Raw genomic sequence first — 15,367 nt, 5'->3', positions numbered from 1 at the left:
CTGCCCTCCCACTGCCCATGTATCGCGGCAAAGCGACCCTGGTCATCTTCCACTCGGCGTGTTACTATAAAGGGGGATGACTTTCTCATCAGTATGCCCGTTCCCCTGGAGCCAGATGTGAAGTCGGCATGTACAGCCATCGTGTAACCTTTCCTGTCCAGGGCCTTGCAGGTGGACCCTGTGAGGTGGGTTTCCTGCAGGAGTATTATATCTGGGTTTTGCCGTTTTATGGCCTGTAGGACCAAGCCTCTCTTAATTTTGTCCCCCAGGCCCCGGACATTCCATGTCAGTATGCGTAGTGGGGGAACCCTCCCGGCCGTGGAGGAGCCCTCGGCGGGCGTGCGATTAAGCGGCCTGGCCATTAAGGAGATGAGGGAATGCTGCACACGACGTGTGCTGTGGCGGAGCCCATGCGCCGGTGTGTGTCGTGCTGTGGAGGAGACATACTGATGTCGAGGTAATAGCACATTGTAGGTGGTGAGCGATGACTATGACTACAAACAAATTGAAACATCCCAACAAGTAAACTTTAGTCCCATCCCCCCTCCCTGCTACCCTGCTCCACGGACAAACTCCCGCCCGCTTCCCCAACTGTGCAGAGTGCTTTAACCCTCCCCTAAACATCTCACTTGCTCGTGGGGTTGGTGAGTCTCCTTGGGGCACCGCCTGTGCACACCCTACTCAGCCGCGTCCGAATCACGGCACCCGCGGCCCACACAGTCCCGAAAACAATATTGTCCATTGTCACACCGGTTCCACTTGCCCAGAATCAAGCGGGTCTCTCTCAAGGTCCGATTCTATTTCTTCCTCGCCTCCCTGACGTGGCGGAGGGGAGGATGGACTGGGTGTTGGTCTTTCGGCACGGTTCCGTGGCCGGTCTCGCTGTGAGCGGTGTCGCTGTCCCGTCGGTCTCCAACCCTCCAGCCATTCTTGAGCCACTTCTGGAGTGTCAAAGAACCAGGTCCGTCCCTCAGCCACTATGCGCAATTTAGCAGGGAACATCATGGAGTACGACAATTCCCTGTCTCGTAGTGCCTTTTTAACCTCTGTGAAGGACTTGCGTCGCCTGGCCACCTCCGCCGTGTAGTCTGGAAAGAACGCTAAAGTCGCATTTTGAATCCGCACTGGTGGCGAGTTTCTTGCCGCTTGTAAAATTGCGTCTCTGTCTCTGAAATTAAAGAGCCGAGCCAGCACCGGTCGTGGCGCTGCCCCGGTCTTGGGCGGACCTCCCGGGACTCTGTGCGCTCTCTCTACCGAAAAGAAGTGAGACAGGCCTTTGGGCTGGAGTTTGCTTTTGATAAGGTCTTCTACATAGAGGTCCATGGCCCCTTTCCCCTCCGTCTCAGGAAGTCCAAGGATACGTACGTTGTTGCGTCTTGAACGCCCTTCCTGGTCGTCCAGCTTGTCGTGGAGGAGCTTGGTCACTTTCTGCATCCTTTCCATTGCCACTTGTAGCTCCGAGGTGTCCTCCACGAGCGATTTTGTGACCACTTCTACCTGCGAGACCCTCTCCGCCATTTTGTGAAAGTCCGCTCGCAGCAGGGAGACATCCGAGGAGATGGCGCCCACCGTCGTTTTTACCTCCGAGAGCGTTCTCATGATGTCTTCCAGCGTTATTTTTGTCGTCTTTTCTGTTTCTTGGGCAGTCCCTGTGGAGGATCGCCCAGTATGCTGTTGTTGACCCTGGTGGCCATAGGCGAACTTGTCCAATTTCGCTTGCGTGGACCCACTCCTGAGGCCTTTGCCCGCCATGGTGCTGGGGTCTACGAGATCCAGTGAGAGGCCCCGCGGGACCGCGACCTGTCCAGAGTCGCCGTTAGTGGGTGTCAGCCAGAGAAGCGTAGTTTGGTAGGCGGTGGATTGAGTGGCCCCCTCTGGTGTCCGCGGAAGCCTCTCTATGTGTCAGCGCGGGTGTCAGTGAGCCACTGGGACACTTCGAGTCGCTGCCCCCGATGCACTCTCCCAGGGCTGGAATGGCTCCTGTGTACCTCACCCCCCCGTCGACAGTTGACAGCGTCGGTCCTGGGTGCGGGCAGCCGCTCCCCCGTTCACCGAGCCTCCGCCTCTGCGTCGGTGTCGGCGGTAGTATGCGGGTCTTAAGGGCCCCCTCCGAGGTCTAGAAATGCTGCTGGTAAGGCGCCTCAAGACTGGGGCGGTCGTATTGTCCTCACCGATGGAGCCCCGTGGTGTCCCACCGTCCGCTGGGTCCTCGCGGGGGGGGGGGGCGTCGGCGCCGCTTCACGCGGCTGAGATTGGGGTCTCACTGACCTTGGCGCTGCTCCGGTCCCGCTTGGTAGTCCTCTCGCCACTGTATGACGCCGGGGGGTGTCAGGCTTGCTTCGGGCGTCTGGGCAGGCACCGGGGAGCTTCCGCCGTCCCCAGCCGGTTCGGCCTCACTTCCGCCGGGGCCTGGATGATACTCGAGACCGGTGTTGCCCCTCTGGTCCTAGGCCTTGACTTGTCGCACGACGTAGATCAGGCTCCGGTGTGCCGATTCTCTCACAACTTGGACCGGTGACACCGCCTGGGTCCCGGACCCGAACGCAGCCGCTTCAGGCGTGCTAGTTGTCGGATTAGTGTGACGGATTTATCTGAACGCTACAGTGCCCTCGGGAGCTCTCGCACTAGGCGTCCGCCATGCTTGGCTGTTAGCCACGCCCCCCACCATACAGTTTTAGGCTTATCAAATTCTATTTAGTACACAGGGCCTACCTCACCCGTGCTAAGATTAATTGCTATTTCCACAGTACTGATGTAACCTACCCCCCTTGTCACCTGGTTGATGTACACCTGCTCCACATGTGGACCTTCCCATCCCTCCACATTTATTTGCATGCCTTTACATCCTGCTTATCATGCACTGGACAATCTGCCCTGCACACATGGAAAACATGCATTTTGGGCCTCTTCAAAAGAGACAATAAGCTTTAGGTAACTTCCCATTTCCTGGATTTGGGTTTACTCACTGCCAAGCGTCTTATTACCAGATGCTGGAAGTTGCCTGAACCCCCAACCCTAGCGGCCGGGATGCAATCACTTATAGTATGGGCCTGGCCGGAGGGCTTTGCGCTGCACAGGGAGGACAGCTTAGAACTGCGCAAATTACCCATCCCCGACAACTGGGAAGCTCTTCTCCCTGACCTACAAACTTACACGCACCCTCCTGATGATGCTCAGGACAACCTACTGGAGGCTGGGGAAGGACTGGTAAAATGCTCAGGCTTGTACATAGCCAAAATGACGGTCACAAGGCAATTGTCTTTCCCTGCTCATACCGACACAGGTTTCAAGCCTGAATAGGTTACTTAATATGTTCACAAGCTCACCTGGCCAACTCTGGCGGGAACGGGGCACAGGTTGGGGACTTATTTCTGTTAATTGTCGTGTTTAGGAGGTTTTCACTACCACGGCCTGCAAAACGTAAACCCACATGTCCTACATTTTAAATACCATGCACCCTGCTCTGTGAGCCTTTAAGACCTACCTTAGAGGTGACCTATATGTTTTAAAAAGGTACGGCTTAGGCCTAGGAAAAGGTTTATTTTGCTACGTCAACCTGTTTAAACCTGCACTACAAGTTGCTGTGACAGGCTTTAGAAATATGAGAGGTGCTTCTTTATTTGATGGCACAATGAATGCTACTGCCCACTGTTCGCATTTACTTTACAGGCCCTGGATACATTTAGTACCAAAGTCCAGGGACTTGAAGTAAATTAAATGTGCACATCAGGTTTAGCCAGTTTCCCCATATTTTAAGGGGAGAGCACAAGCACTTTAGCACTGGTTAGCAGTCATCAGGCCAACAAAACAAGTTCTGAAAAACAGGAGGGATGTAGACAAAATGTTCGGGGTGACACTGCAGAGAGCTAGGTCAAATAAGAATTCTGAATAATCTGATGAAATTCAGACTGATCAGGGAAACGTTGTCAGACCTGGTGTTGGGCAATCTTGTTTCCAGTGCCCCAGGTGACCACAAGTAAAAAAATATCCCCGCTCCCTGGGTCTCTTCCCTAACCCTTGAATTGCCTCTTCAACCGTCCTGTCCTCCCGTTTCTCCTGTGTTCCCCTTTTGTTGGTCTTCCCATCCCATTCCATTGACTGTTCTCTTAATGTTTCACAAGTTCAGCGAATACAGCTTCAATTATAATTTCTTTTCTTGTTAACCTACACCGTTACCAATTATTATTATTATTATTATTATTATTATTATTATATTTAAGCTTATAAAGCGCGCAGCTACCCGGAGGTTTCCCGGCGCTAGAGACCAATGGTGAGGGGAAAACAGATGGATAGCTCAAGTGACATTATTGGTTGAAAAGCCATGTCTTGGCTTCTTCGCGAAATGTAAGATAGCAAGGTTCCGTGCGAAGAGATAAAGGAAGAGAGTTCCAGAGAGATGGGGCCAGGACGGAGAAGGAGCGACCGCCCATCCTGGCTCTCTTGACTCTGGGAACTTGGAACCTATGCTGATTAGAGGATCGAAGGGTACGAACAGGACTATATCGATGCACTAGGGTATTCAGGTATGGTGGAGCATTTCCTGTGTTTATCCTGTGCATGTAGCAAAGGGCCTTAAATTTCGTGCGGTTTTCAATACGTAGCCAGTGCAGTTTACGAAGTGAGTTGGAGGTGGGAGATGTGTTAGGTAGTTTACAAAGCAGCCGGGCCGCCATATTTTAGACTGTTTGTAATTTACGGGTTAGCTCTTTGCATGTTCCCAGGAGAAGAATATTGCCGTAGTCCAGTCTAGAGGTGATTAAGGCTTGGACTACGGTTTTCTGGGTCTCCTGAGGGAGCATCCCGATGATTTTACGAAGCCACTTGATGATGGTAATACAGGTGGAGGAAGTTTTTACCAGTTCGGCCAGCTTCTTAGTCTTTCTTCTGATGTAGATGGTCATGAATTGCCTTTTAACAATCTGTAGCAGGTCACGTACAAAAGCTGTACCTACAACTTCCTGAGCTATCTCTGTCAGAAGGGATATGCCTAAGTACCGTTTCAGGTAAGGTAGGTTCTGTCTGGAGGAGAGTAATTACTTTAGATAGGTCATAAATGTACGTACCAAAGAATGAAAAGTAACTCACCTGGATAGATGTAATCAACAAGTTGTATTGGTAAATTATTTCATTTTCCTAGCAATATGCTTTGGTAATAACGTAGTCTGGCTGTCACAGAAAACAAAAAGGTTATCAAAAAATGATGCAAGATAAGCTAATCTGTGATAAGGTGATCTAGAGGTGACAAGGTACTTCGAGTTAATACATATACACAGTGCTGTACAAAAAGTATATAAAGATGTTCATTCACTAGACATCAATCCCTATATGCTTGAATCTCCGATCCGTACAAGGTTCTGCTTTTCAAGTGGAGTGGAGAGTGTAGGGAAATGATTGTGTAGGCACGTCGACATTTCGACCCAAAAGGATTTGATTCAAGTGGAGTAACAGCGGGTCTTCTTCAGGACAGTCAGTCTGGGATGACCGTCAGAAGCCTGAGTTGCGTGACCCGTATTCACCTAAACTAGTTCCAACTCCTTGCTGCACTGTTTGTGATCCTGAGTAAGTCACTGCGTTGATCTGTGACATGTCCAATGAGTCACTTCACCAAAGCAGTGGCACGTGTCTTGGACCCCAGCTTGAACAATCTGAGGCCTTGTTGAGATGGCTGCTAAGACCATAGCACGTATCCACAGTTTCAAAGCGCTGGATCTCCTCAGGCCTGGACCCTTACCGAATACCCTGACTTCTAGCTTTTATGTAGGCAGAGGATGACACAGTCTATAGAAAGTTCCGGAAAGATATCTATTGCCCGATAGAAGCTACTGCCTGAAGCCCACGCTGCACAGTCTGTTTCTCGGTGGATACCAGATAAAGGGCTCTTCTGAGTGAGGCCTGTGCTAGGAAGATTGGTAAAACCTGATATCTAGTGCCCAGTTAGTTCAAAGCAAACAAACCTGTACTTAAACAACCGGAGTGCACCAAGGCGACACATCAATGGGCCAGCGCTGCAAACCTTGCGCAAATTATGTAAATGGGTTCTGTTTTTTTCCATGTTGTTTTAACTGATGTACATCACGCCATCCCATCGCAGGGAATAATGAACATATTCTACTTGCAGCCATTTGCACTTTGACCCCCTGAGGACAAGCCACTAACATGGAAACAGACAGACCCAACTTGTTCCTGTTTCTTGACACTGGAAGATAAAATGTACTATTCTAACTCCAGTCCTAGAATATTTGGGTTTAGAGCAACTTTCCCTCAAATATTCCAGGAGGTTTACTTACTATTCTAACTCTAGTCCTGGAATATTTCTGGGAAAGGTCTAAATTCCCCAATTATGTTTAGGAAGCGTTGAAAGCTGGTAATTTTTAATTGAAGAAAGTGCTGCCCTGAGGGCTTAACCCAGGGCAAAAAACTAGGGCCACCCTCTCTTTTTGAATGTTTTATTTTTTAAGATACAACTGATCTGAAAGAGACATCTAGCGGCAGATTCCATACTTTAGAATCCTCTCCCAGGCACAAGACTGCAGCGGAAATTTTTTCCACATTCATCCGCACTGTATATTGTAAACCCTTTTTGGTGATACATTTTTAGGTCTCGCAGAGGCGTGGGTGGACCAGCAAAGCTGCCACGCCTCTGCAAGAGATTTTGTTAGAAAAAGGGTACTCTAACCCCCGCCCCTCCTTTCCATTGGGTAGCGTCAGCGTTAATTGTAAAACACTGGCTTCCCAATGGAAAGGAGTGTTTTCAGGTGCCACCCTGTCCGTTTGTCGGACAGCCCCTCCGTACACTGTGGCCTGCTTTACGACTGTGGTAAAGAACTGATCTTGTCTGCTTGTTTATTTTAACACTAATGAAATGGGGAAACCCAGAAGGATATGGACCTGGGTATAATACGATAAGAGTGAACAGTGGTCCAGAACCTATTTCTTCATAATCCAATTCAATCAGTACATATTTATACAATTATATGTTCATGAGCGTACCTACTGAATCCGCTCCAAACCATACATGAACTAAGTTATTTAAAAAAATAATCATCAAAATTATCACCACAACAGCACATCAAGGAAGAGTACAATATTTTAATTTATTGTCTCTGATCAAATAATTAATGATCTGCAAGATTTCTCAATAATTCGGAAGTAAAAAGGTTGCCCAAACGGAGCGTGCAAAAAAGAAGTGATCGAAAGTGTGTACAGTGAATAAAGAAAGAAAGGAAATTCAAAGCAATTAATAGACAAATTGTTCACATTAGAATTCTGTAAATACGGTCTCACAATTTTACAATATTCCGTATCAAAACAACCTGGCCCTTCACTTTTGAGGTCATCTTTAACCCTTGGTTGCCCTACTAATGTTTGTCCTGAGGAAGACTCGCACGGTCCAGGTCTAAATTACCGGATGACCATAAGTCGAGTCGAAACGTCGACGATACTATTCCCACCTTGGACCCACATTTGCAACAAAAAAGTGCACACAATAGACATTGTTGTCTGTATCTAGTTTATTCTGACATCAGTTGCTAATATTACTTTGTGGGCCAGGTCACTTCCTTACAAATATACCCCCCATCAGGAAGGCGGTGCGGCAGGCAGCCTCCCTCCCCTCCACCGCCGCGTTTTTGATTGGTGCGGCCGGCTGCCCCAGGCTACGTCATTGTCTCTCTGTATGCTGCTGCTGCTGCAGAGTAACACCGCCCACTGTAAACCAAAACCAGGAAGTTCTGCTTTCTCGCCGTGCGAGAAGGCAGAAACAAATGGTAGTTATATTATTACTGCAATAATTAACTACCATTTGTTTCTGCCTTCTCTCACGGCGAGAAAGCACGGGGAGCGGTGCCCAAACGCCCCCATGGAGCAACCGCCACTGCAGCTTCGCTGAGTGCAGAAGTGATAAACACCACACGTGGAGATTCCTGTAATAAAAACCTCACAGCCTCAGTTTTCTGCTGTGAAATATGCGGTTAGTGGAAGGTTTATAGTGGTGATTTCATCTCCTGGGATGTTGAAATGACGTAGCAGCTTGAATGAATGTATGACAGTGAAGGGGGGATTAGATATTAATGTGATCGCCACAAGGTGATTCAGCTGTGCTACGTAAATACACCAAGTGAGGTAGCTGGAGGAGGCAAGCAGCAATGCAACAGGGTGCTGCAGTTAAAGTAAAAAAACACATGCAATCAACAACACAGACGGCCTGCAAACACAAGCACTGCTGCAACTAAAAAGAACGAGCCTGGCTCGAACTTTCAGTGGCTCGTCCACCTATGAGAGGCCATCCTAAAAATCGAACCCAAGTCTTTTTATCCGTTATGCTTGATCTAAACGTTGTCTTTAGTTTAAAAAATGTGATTGTTTTCCTTTTACCCTTCTTCCTGAAGTTAAACACACACTTCCCAGCGCATTCCTTACCACTCTGAGCCTCCCCTGCGAAGCTGTGATATTTCATATGCAACCCTCTTAGGGGCCACTGCAGCAGTTTGTCAGTGACGTCCCGTTCAACTCCAAGGTTTCCTCCAGTTCCGGTTTAAGACACTTTTTCAAAAATTGATTGTGTCGAGCTTCTTAACAAATTTCAGGTCAATTAAACAAGAAAGCAAAAGTTTTAATGCTATTGTGACTAAAAACGGAATAAAAAGAACAAACTTGCACTATGCACATAACCAGCTGCATTAATGTAACATGTATGGCACATAGTTCCCGAAAGACCTTTATTCAGGATTTCACCCCAGAATCAAGGCTGCAGCTGATCTCGGTTTGCCCACTGCATTGACTTCCAAACAAATCCTCAGATTATATTGTTATAACATAAAGAATCACTTTGAACAAGACGTTTTCCATGATCAATTGCTCTCAGAGACATTCAGCAATCGTAGACATGTTAGGCCCTGTATGAGGCTTATTGGCGGGGTGTGCTTAGCATGGATTTAAGATAAGGAAGCTAGAGGGAGAGATATTCAAAATCAAACATCTTTGGAGTTTAAAAACAATGTAAAACAACTCTGTACTGCGGTTTAGCGCCTTGACACCTCCGGGTAATTGTTGAGCTTTCAAAATACCTATAAAATAGCTATGTAGATTTAGCATCCCACAAACAACTCTCACACAAGTGGCCCTTTATCAAGAGAAGTGAGGCCTCCAGCTTCACTGTTCTCAAACCATGCATTGACATCACCCACCTTCCCTGGGGTCGTTTACAGGTCATTTGCATAGATCTTACCCTTTCTTGGAGTGATTGAAATTCAAAACCAGCATTAAAAGTGCAATGGGTCTCGCCTTTGATTAAGTTAAAGCCATTTGCTTTGCCATACAATACCAATAGCAAAGCAAATGGCTTTAACTTAATCAAAGGCGAGACCTATTGCATTTTCAATGCTTGTTCCATATATATGTCCTGTTCAGATGTATTAGCACGTGTTGCAGTTACCTAGGCATTGTCTTTTACTTTTACGCCAATTACTGTATTTATCAATTGATTATCATGATGGAATAATTCCTAATCTGTTCTCTTGTTACTGCAGACAGCGAAAACAATTTCATTTGCAATGCTTCAAAAAACTTCATCCAATTGTAGTAGTGGGCGGCAACCGCACACGATTATTTCTCCGTGACTTTTTCCAAAGTTTCACGGTCGACATGATTTGAAAAAAAATTCCGCCTCAAAAATAGGTGTAAATATTCTCAGCTCTGCATAGCAGAATAACGATTTGAGTATACACACCCCAGTTGAGAATGCTGGAGACGTTGTGCTCAGTTTCAAAGTTGATCTGGGATCTAGCACGTACGTTGAAAAATGTATTTAATTGATTGAAGGAACACTATTTACGGATCTGTTGTTGCAGGTAAATAATTTGCCATTTTTTTAATAAATCCGTATTTAACGAATTAAGAAGAGAAATGATTACACTGCATCAGTCTACAGTGCAAACATAGTGGCACATGGTGGGGAAGGGAAGGTTAAGAAGGTGGTCCACCTACGTTAAATCAAAGAATTAAGCTGAGTCACCTTACACAACCTTACATTTGATCCCGAACGCATGCAAAAATCGACGTTTCCTATTTGGTATTCAGTGTCGTAAAGCATTTCTGTGTAATCCAAGTGCTTTCAAAACATCCAAGTCTCTTTTTTTAAAGAGAACATACCCCTTAATTAATATGTGTGCCTTCCTGTTTCCTAGTGCCTTATCTTGTTTCATTCCCTCAACCTATTTCCATCTGCATGTGTGGCTTTGGCTTAGTTGTTTTAAATGCCATTTTTAAGTAGAGCAAGTAAAGCACCTAAGAGTGTGTAACATTTAATTCCAGTCGTATTTAACGTTTTTAATATACGTGTTATACATCGGGTGATATTAACTTTTTATTAACAAACAAGCTAAAGCGGATCAGATAGGTAATCTCACTTAATTCCTGCGTTACACATTCATCCTGTGAAGGTACGGACCAAGCTTTTTAGTTCCAGTCAAAAGATTTTGTCTAATGGTAAGCCTATAATAGATATTGTATTAAGGGGAAAAAAATACAAATTTGCATTTTTTTTATTTCTTTTAATAGAGTTGTCTATGTCTTTGGTCCACAAGTCAAAGAAGCTCCCACTGATGTTACTCCCACTTTCCTGACAACTGGAGTCCTCAGTACGTTACGTCAAGCTGATTTTGAAGCTCATAATATTTTGAGGGAGTCCGGTATGTATATTGACTTTCCACTATCCATTACCCTATGAATAAAAAAAAAGATAAGTTCTCTTTCTTGTTACTCTTTAAATTATATTTACCACATTGAATCTACCCCGTTGTATTAATTTGTTACAATTTTAAGAAAGTAGAATGCATTTAATGACTTTTTGCACTTGTGCAGATCCATCATTGGAGCATTTGGTCAGGTGCCAACATGAACAACTTGAAATGTACTAACGTTATTGAGCCTGTGACTGTAAAGATAAATCATTGGGATATTTCTTGTTACTAGATCACACAAGATTCATTTAAGCATATTTCAATTATGTTCCCTACGAAAAAGGTAATGCTTGGTTTTAGTTTTGGGCATTTATTTTGTTTAATCAGAGGCTGCCTCTCCAATATGCGACAAGGCAAGAAGAATAAACCAACTATTTATGTATGTGGCATTTCTGTAGCGCAAACCCAAGTGATAGGAGAAGGAGCTGGTGTGGACTGCTAATGCATTGTGGTGTGGGGAACTTTGCCTGTTTGGTGTGAATATTTAGAGAGACCTTACCTGCTGCTGGTTAATCCTTTGAATCCCGCTGCCTGCTACCAGTTGCCGCCGCGATAGCCCGCCTCCCGCTGCCGCACATTAACTGAATCACACTGTGGCCGACGAGTGGAGGGGGGGCCGGTGGCAAAGGACTACGGATCCCATCAGCCTTTGCGGGCGGTAGCCGCACACGGGATTATCGCGCCAAGCGGCACTTAAATCAGTGATTCATCTCCCGCGTCGCCGGGCGAAGCCCGGGCCGTCTGTGGCTGGGCTGGGGCACCCCACTTTCGCTTGGTACCTTCTCGTCTCACTCCATTGCCTTTGCACTCCTGAGCTTTCCTTCTCGTACCAACTTGTTGTGCACACGCCTAGATAGCTGGGTATTTTGTAAAACTGTGATGTATTACTAACTGTAGTAAAACCACCTAATATGGATACCTGGTTCAAAACTGGAAGCCTATCCTTGGGAGGAGGCTCAGTGAGTGGGACACTTGAACACATCATCAATAGGGCTGCTTCAGTTCTAGAGCGTGAAATCGAGTTCACTGAGCTAAGCCTGTCCTCGGAATTGTCCAAGAAACGTTCATCTTTGGGCCACATTCAACTAGTACATTCTCCATCGAATCACGCCACTCGGCTAAAGCGCATAAGCGATATCGGTATCTCTCCACAGATACAAGACCTAGCAGAGCCACTACCTCAAAGTAGGGTTCCGAATCATATAAATATTACCTTAGGATCTGAAACTGAGACCTCCTTAGAGGAACAAATATTGGTGACACCTAGTAAGCTCTTTAAAAAGAAGCCTACGGTGAAAACGTCTGCTCCTGCCCCTCAAAATAAAAGAAAACGAGGCAGGAATAAGCAAAAAGGTACTTGAGCTAAAAATCCAAAATTAATTAGAAGTCCCATTGAAAATACTGTTCCTGTAAGTAGTACATTCGACAAAGACAACTTATCCGTTCATTCTCATAAAGACCTTATGTCCAACATAGAGCAATTGGTCAAGTCCCTTTTATTACCACTCGTGGAGAGGGTTAGAAGAATGGCGGAGCAATTAGGGTCCATTCAAGAAATTGGTATCACCAACACAAACTTAATCAAAGAATTATTAGCAAATAGGCCTGATACTACTATACCTGTTTCACCAATATTATCGAAGGTAACCAAACCTGCAAATAACGCTGAAACATTGCCCTCTGCACACGGTAGTCCCCCGGTAACAGCGGCAACGAAGGTAGTACCCGAATTGAAAAATCTCAGGGTAGGGAGATCTAATGTGCAAGATAATAATAATCAAAGGGATGAAAAAAGGCGAGAAGCAGGGAGATCATACCAGGACCTAAATTTAAAAGGACAAGTAAACTGCATAGACTTACCACCAGAAGTTGTACCTTATGTTATTATCCTGACACGGGTCCCAGAGCTAACAGGGGGTAAATTTGAAGCCTACCAGAATCTTAAGAATAAGGTTGTGCATTGGTTACGAGTGAACAGGCCATTACCTGGCAATATAAATGGTGAAATCCTTCATGTTAGAAGATGCGGCTGGGTAGGCCCAAGACAAAAGGATCTAGACGGGGACATTGTTATTATTAACTTTAAGGATTACAGGGCAGCAAACTACATAAGAGATTGGTACCCAGTTGGCTATGAGGGTGGAATTTCCACCCGTGACCTTAGCTATTTTTATCCAAGGACCATAGTAGAACAGCCACTGAGACCAAGATACCCGATTGCAAGGGCTGCGGCTGCCCCCAGTTTATACATTGCCACCTCAAATCACTTCGCACCTCTTTCTGGGCTAGAGGGGGTTGATTGACCCACTAACTTGACTAAAGAGTACGCGAAGGAACATGATATACCTTTAGGCTCTGCCCGTGACATAACTGACAGGAGTAAATGTGATTATAAGAATAGCCCCAGGGGGGTCAGCTAGATCCTATTGTTAGGTGTTCCCAGAGGGGCCAACTAATTATTTCTTGGAACATAGCTGGCCTCAAGGATAGGGTGGACCACCCAGATTGGCTTGAGATCGTAGATAACTACAACATTTTATGTTTTCAGGAAACCTGGACGGCCCATGACATTCATTTACCGGGATATCAAACCTTTAATACTCCCGCCAACATCAGTACCCATGGTAGGAATAAAGGGGACCTATGCACCTATATTTCAAACGCATCAGGGATTAAAAGGATTAAGTTCATCTCGGCAGAGTTTTATCAGATCGTGATGGTTAGCTGGTTGGGCGTAAAGAAAATTGCCATTATAAATTTTTATAATAATGCCCATGCATCCCAATGGGAAGAGATAGTTTCCAGCCTCAGAAGCCGAGTGCGCGAGCTAGAAAAAAATGGAGATGGGGACTTAGCCCTGTTATGGGTTGGCGACTTCAACTGTTGTCTCTGCACTAGCTATGCCACAGGCACTTGCCATCTGGCCGAGGACAGGGAAGACATACCAACCCATTTTAGTCACTCTAGGCTAGGGGATTTGCTAAACTCAGTGGTACATGAGTTTGACTTGGGCTACATTAATGAAATGTGCTTACCACCAGCATCTTTAAAACCAACATTTAATGGGAGAGGGGTAAACGCAATAATCGACTTCACCCTTCTATCCTCTAGACATCGGTCCTTAGTGTTGTCATGGGAAACATTGGACGTTGCCCATAGTGATCACTACCCAATCACCGTTTGTCTGGCAAATACGGGACGTGAGCCGATCTTGGATGTTATTTATAACACCTCAATTAATTTGGCTAGTACTAATGGATATCGTATTAAGTGGGCGAAAGTTGACACCAAAACTTTTATGCACCAACTGGTTACTAAAACCTATGACCAGTTCATAATCTGCCTTTCACTGCCTGTATCCAATGAGCAAGTCCTTGACGCTTTCGGGGAAATAACATCTGTAATCAATAAAATGCTGACCAGAGATTTTAAAGCCCGTACTTACCAAGCGAAGAGCTGGTTCGATAAAAAATGCACAAAGGCGCACCAGAAACTGAAAAGGGCTTTACACCAAAACCTCAGAGTGATGCCATTGGGTAGACAGACCCAGAAATTGTATAGAGGGGCTATGTCCAGAAGAAAAAGGGAGCTAAAAGCAGAAATCTGGCAGAATCTCCATGAAGCCTGTTTAAAAAAAGATAATACAGCTTTCTGGAGAGCTGTAAACGCCCCTTTCCTGTCAAATAGAGAAACAGACATTATCGATATAGCTATACCTGGGGATATTTGGGTAGAACATTTCACTAATCTCTACAAAAATACTAATGCCCCTGAGACTGAGAACGCCCTGGATAATCAGGAACCTCTTAAGCCATTCCCTTTGGGGGTGGTTTTTGAGCACATGGAGGTCACTAAGGCAATCCAGGATAGTGCCCCTGGTAAAGCACCGGGCCCGGACGGTGTCCCGATTGACCTGTACAAAGCTGAACTATCCTTATGGTCACCTCTTTTAACCAACGTTCTAAATTGTGCAAACGCATCGGGTTTTATCCCTACCTGGCCAGAAGCGGTGGTTGTACCCATCTTCAAAAAGGGGGACAGGAAAAATCCTATTTCCTACCGACCCATATCCCTCCTGGACGCCTTAATGAAGGCAGCGGGTAGAATCATCTTGAATAGACTCCAAGTCTGGGCAGAGGATAAAAATATTATTTCTAATCTTCAATACGGTTTACGCAGTGGAAAGAGTACAATAGAACAGGGCCTAAACCTGGCTCTGTTGACCGCCAAATACACTCAAGCCAAGAAGGAAAGCCTATTCATCACGTTCGTAGACTTAAGTTCTGCGTTTGATTGCGTAGATCATTCCATTTTATGGAAGACACTCAGAGACATGGGAGTAGATCACCAGCTCCTTTTATTCATCAGAGAACTATACAAGGAGGCAGGGGCCAGGGTAAGCTATGGGAGAGGGGGGGTGTGTTCTGAGAAATTCAACATCAAAAGAGGAGTGCGCCAAGGGTGCATTTTTGCGCCTTTTCTTTTCACCCTTTATACAAATAGCGTGGGGCAACATCTAAGAAACTTTGTTTGACTACCCCGCGGTCGGTGGAACACCCGTCCCCATCCGTTTGTACCCTGATGACGCAGCAATAATGTCCCGTACCGTCATCGGCCTACAAAGGGCT

At 45.9% G+C, this 15,367-nt stretch overlaps 1 protein-coding gene across 1 annotated transcript in view; it reads left to right on the top strand.

Annotated features, from left to right (window-relative positions):
* Positions 1-15,367, top strand: part of GMPS (guanosine monophosphate synthase) — a 515,861-nt gene that overhangs the window by 386,662 nt on the left and 113,832 nt on the right. The window contains exon 14 of the mRNA XM_078667712.1: positions 10,558-10,688. Coding sequence (XP_078523838.1) covers positions 10,558-10,688 — 131 coding nt within the window. The remainder of the gene's footprint in view (positions 1-10,557; positions 10,689-15,367) is intronic.

Source organism: Lissotriton helveticus, chromosome 11 (genome assembly GCF_964261635.1).
Source record: "Lissotriton helveticus chromosome 11, aLisHel1.1, whole genome shotgun sequence".
NCBI lineage: Eukaryota > Metazoa > Chordata > Amphibia > Caudata > Salamandridae > Lissotriton > Lissotriton helveticus.
This window is presented reverse-complemented; position numbering and strand designations above follow the sequence as displayed.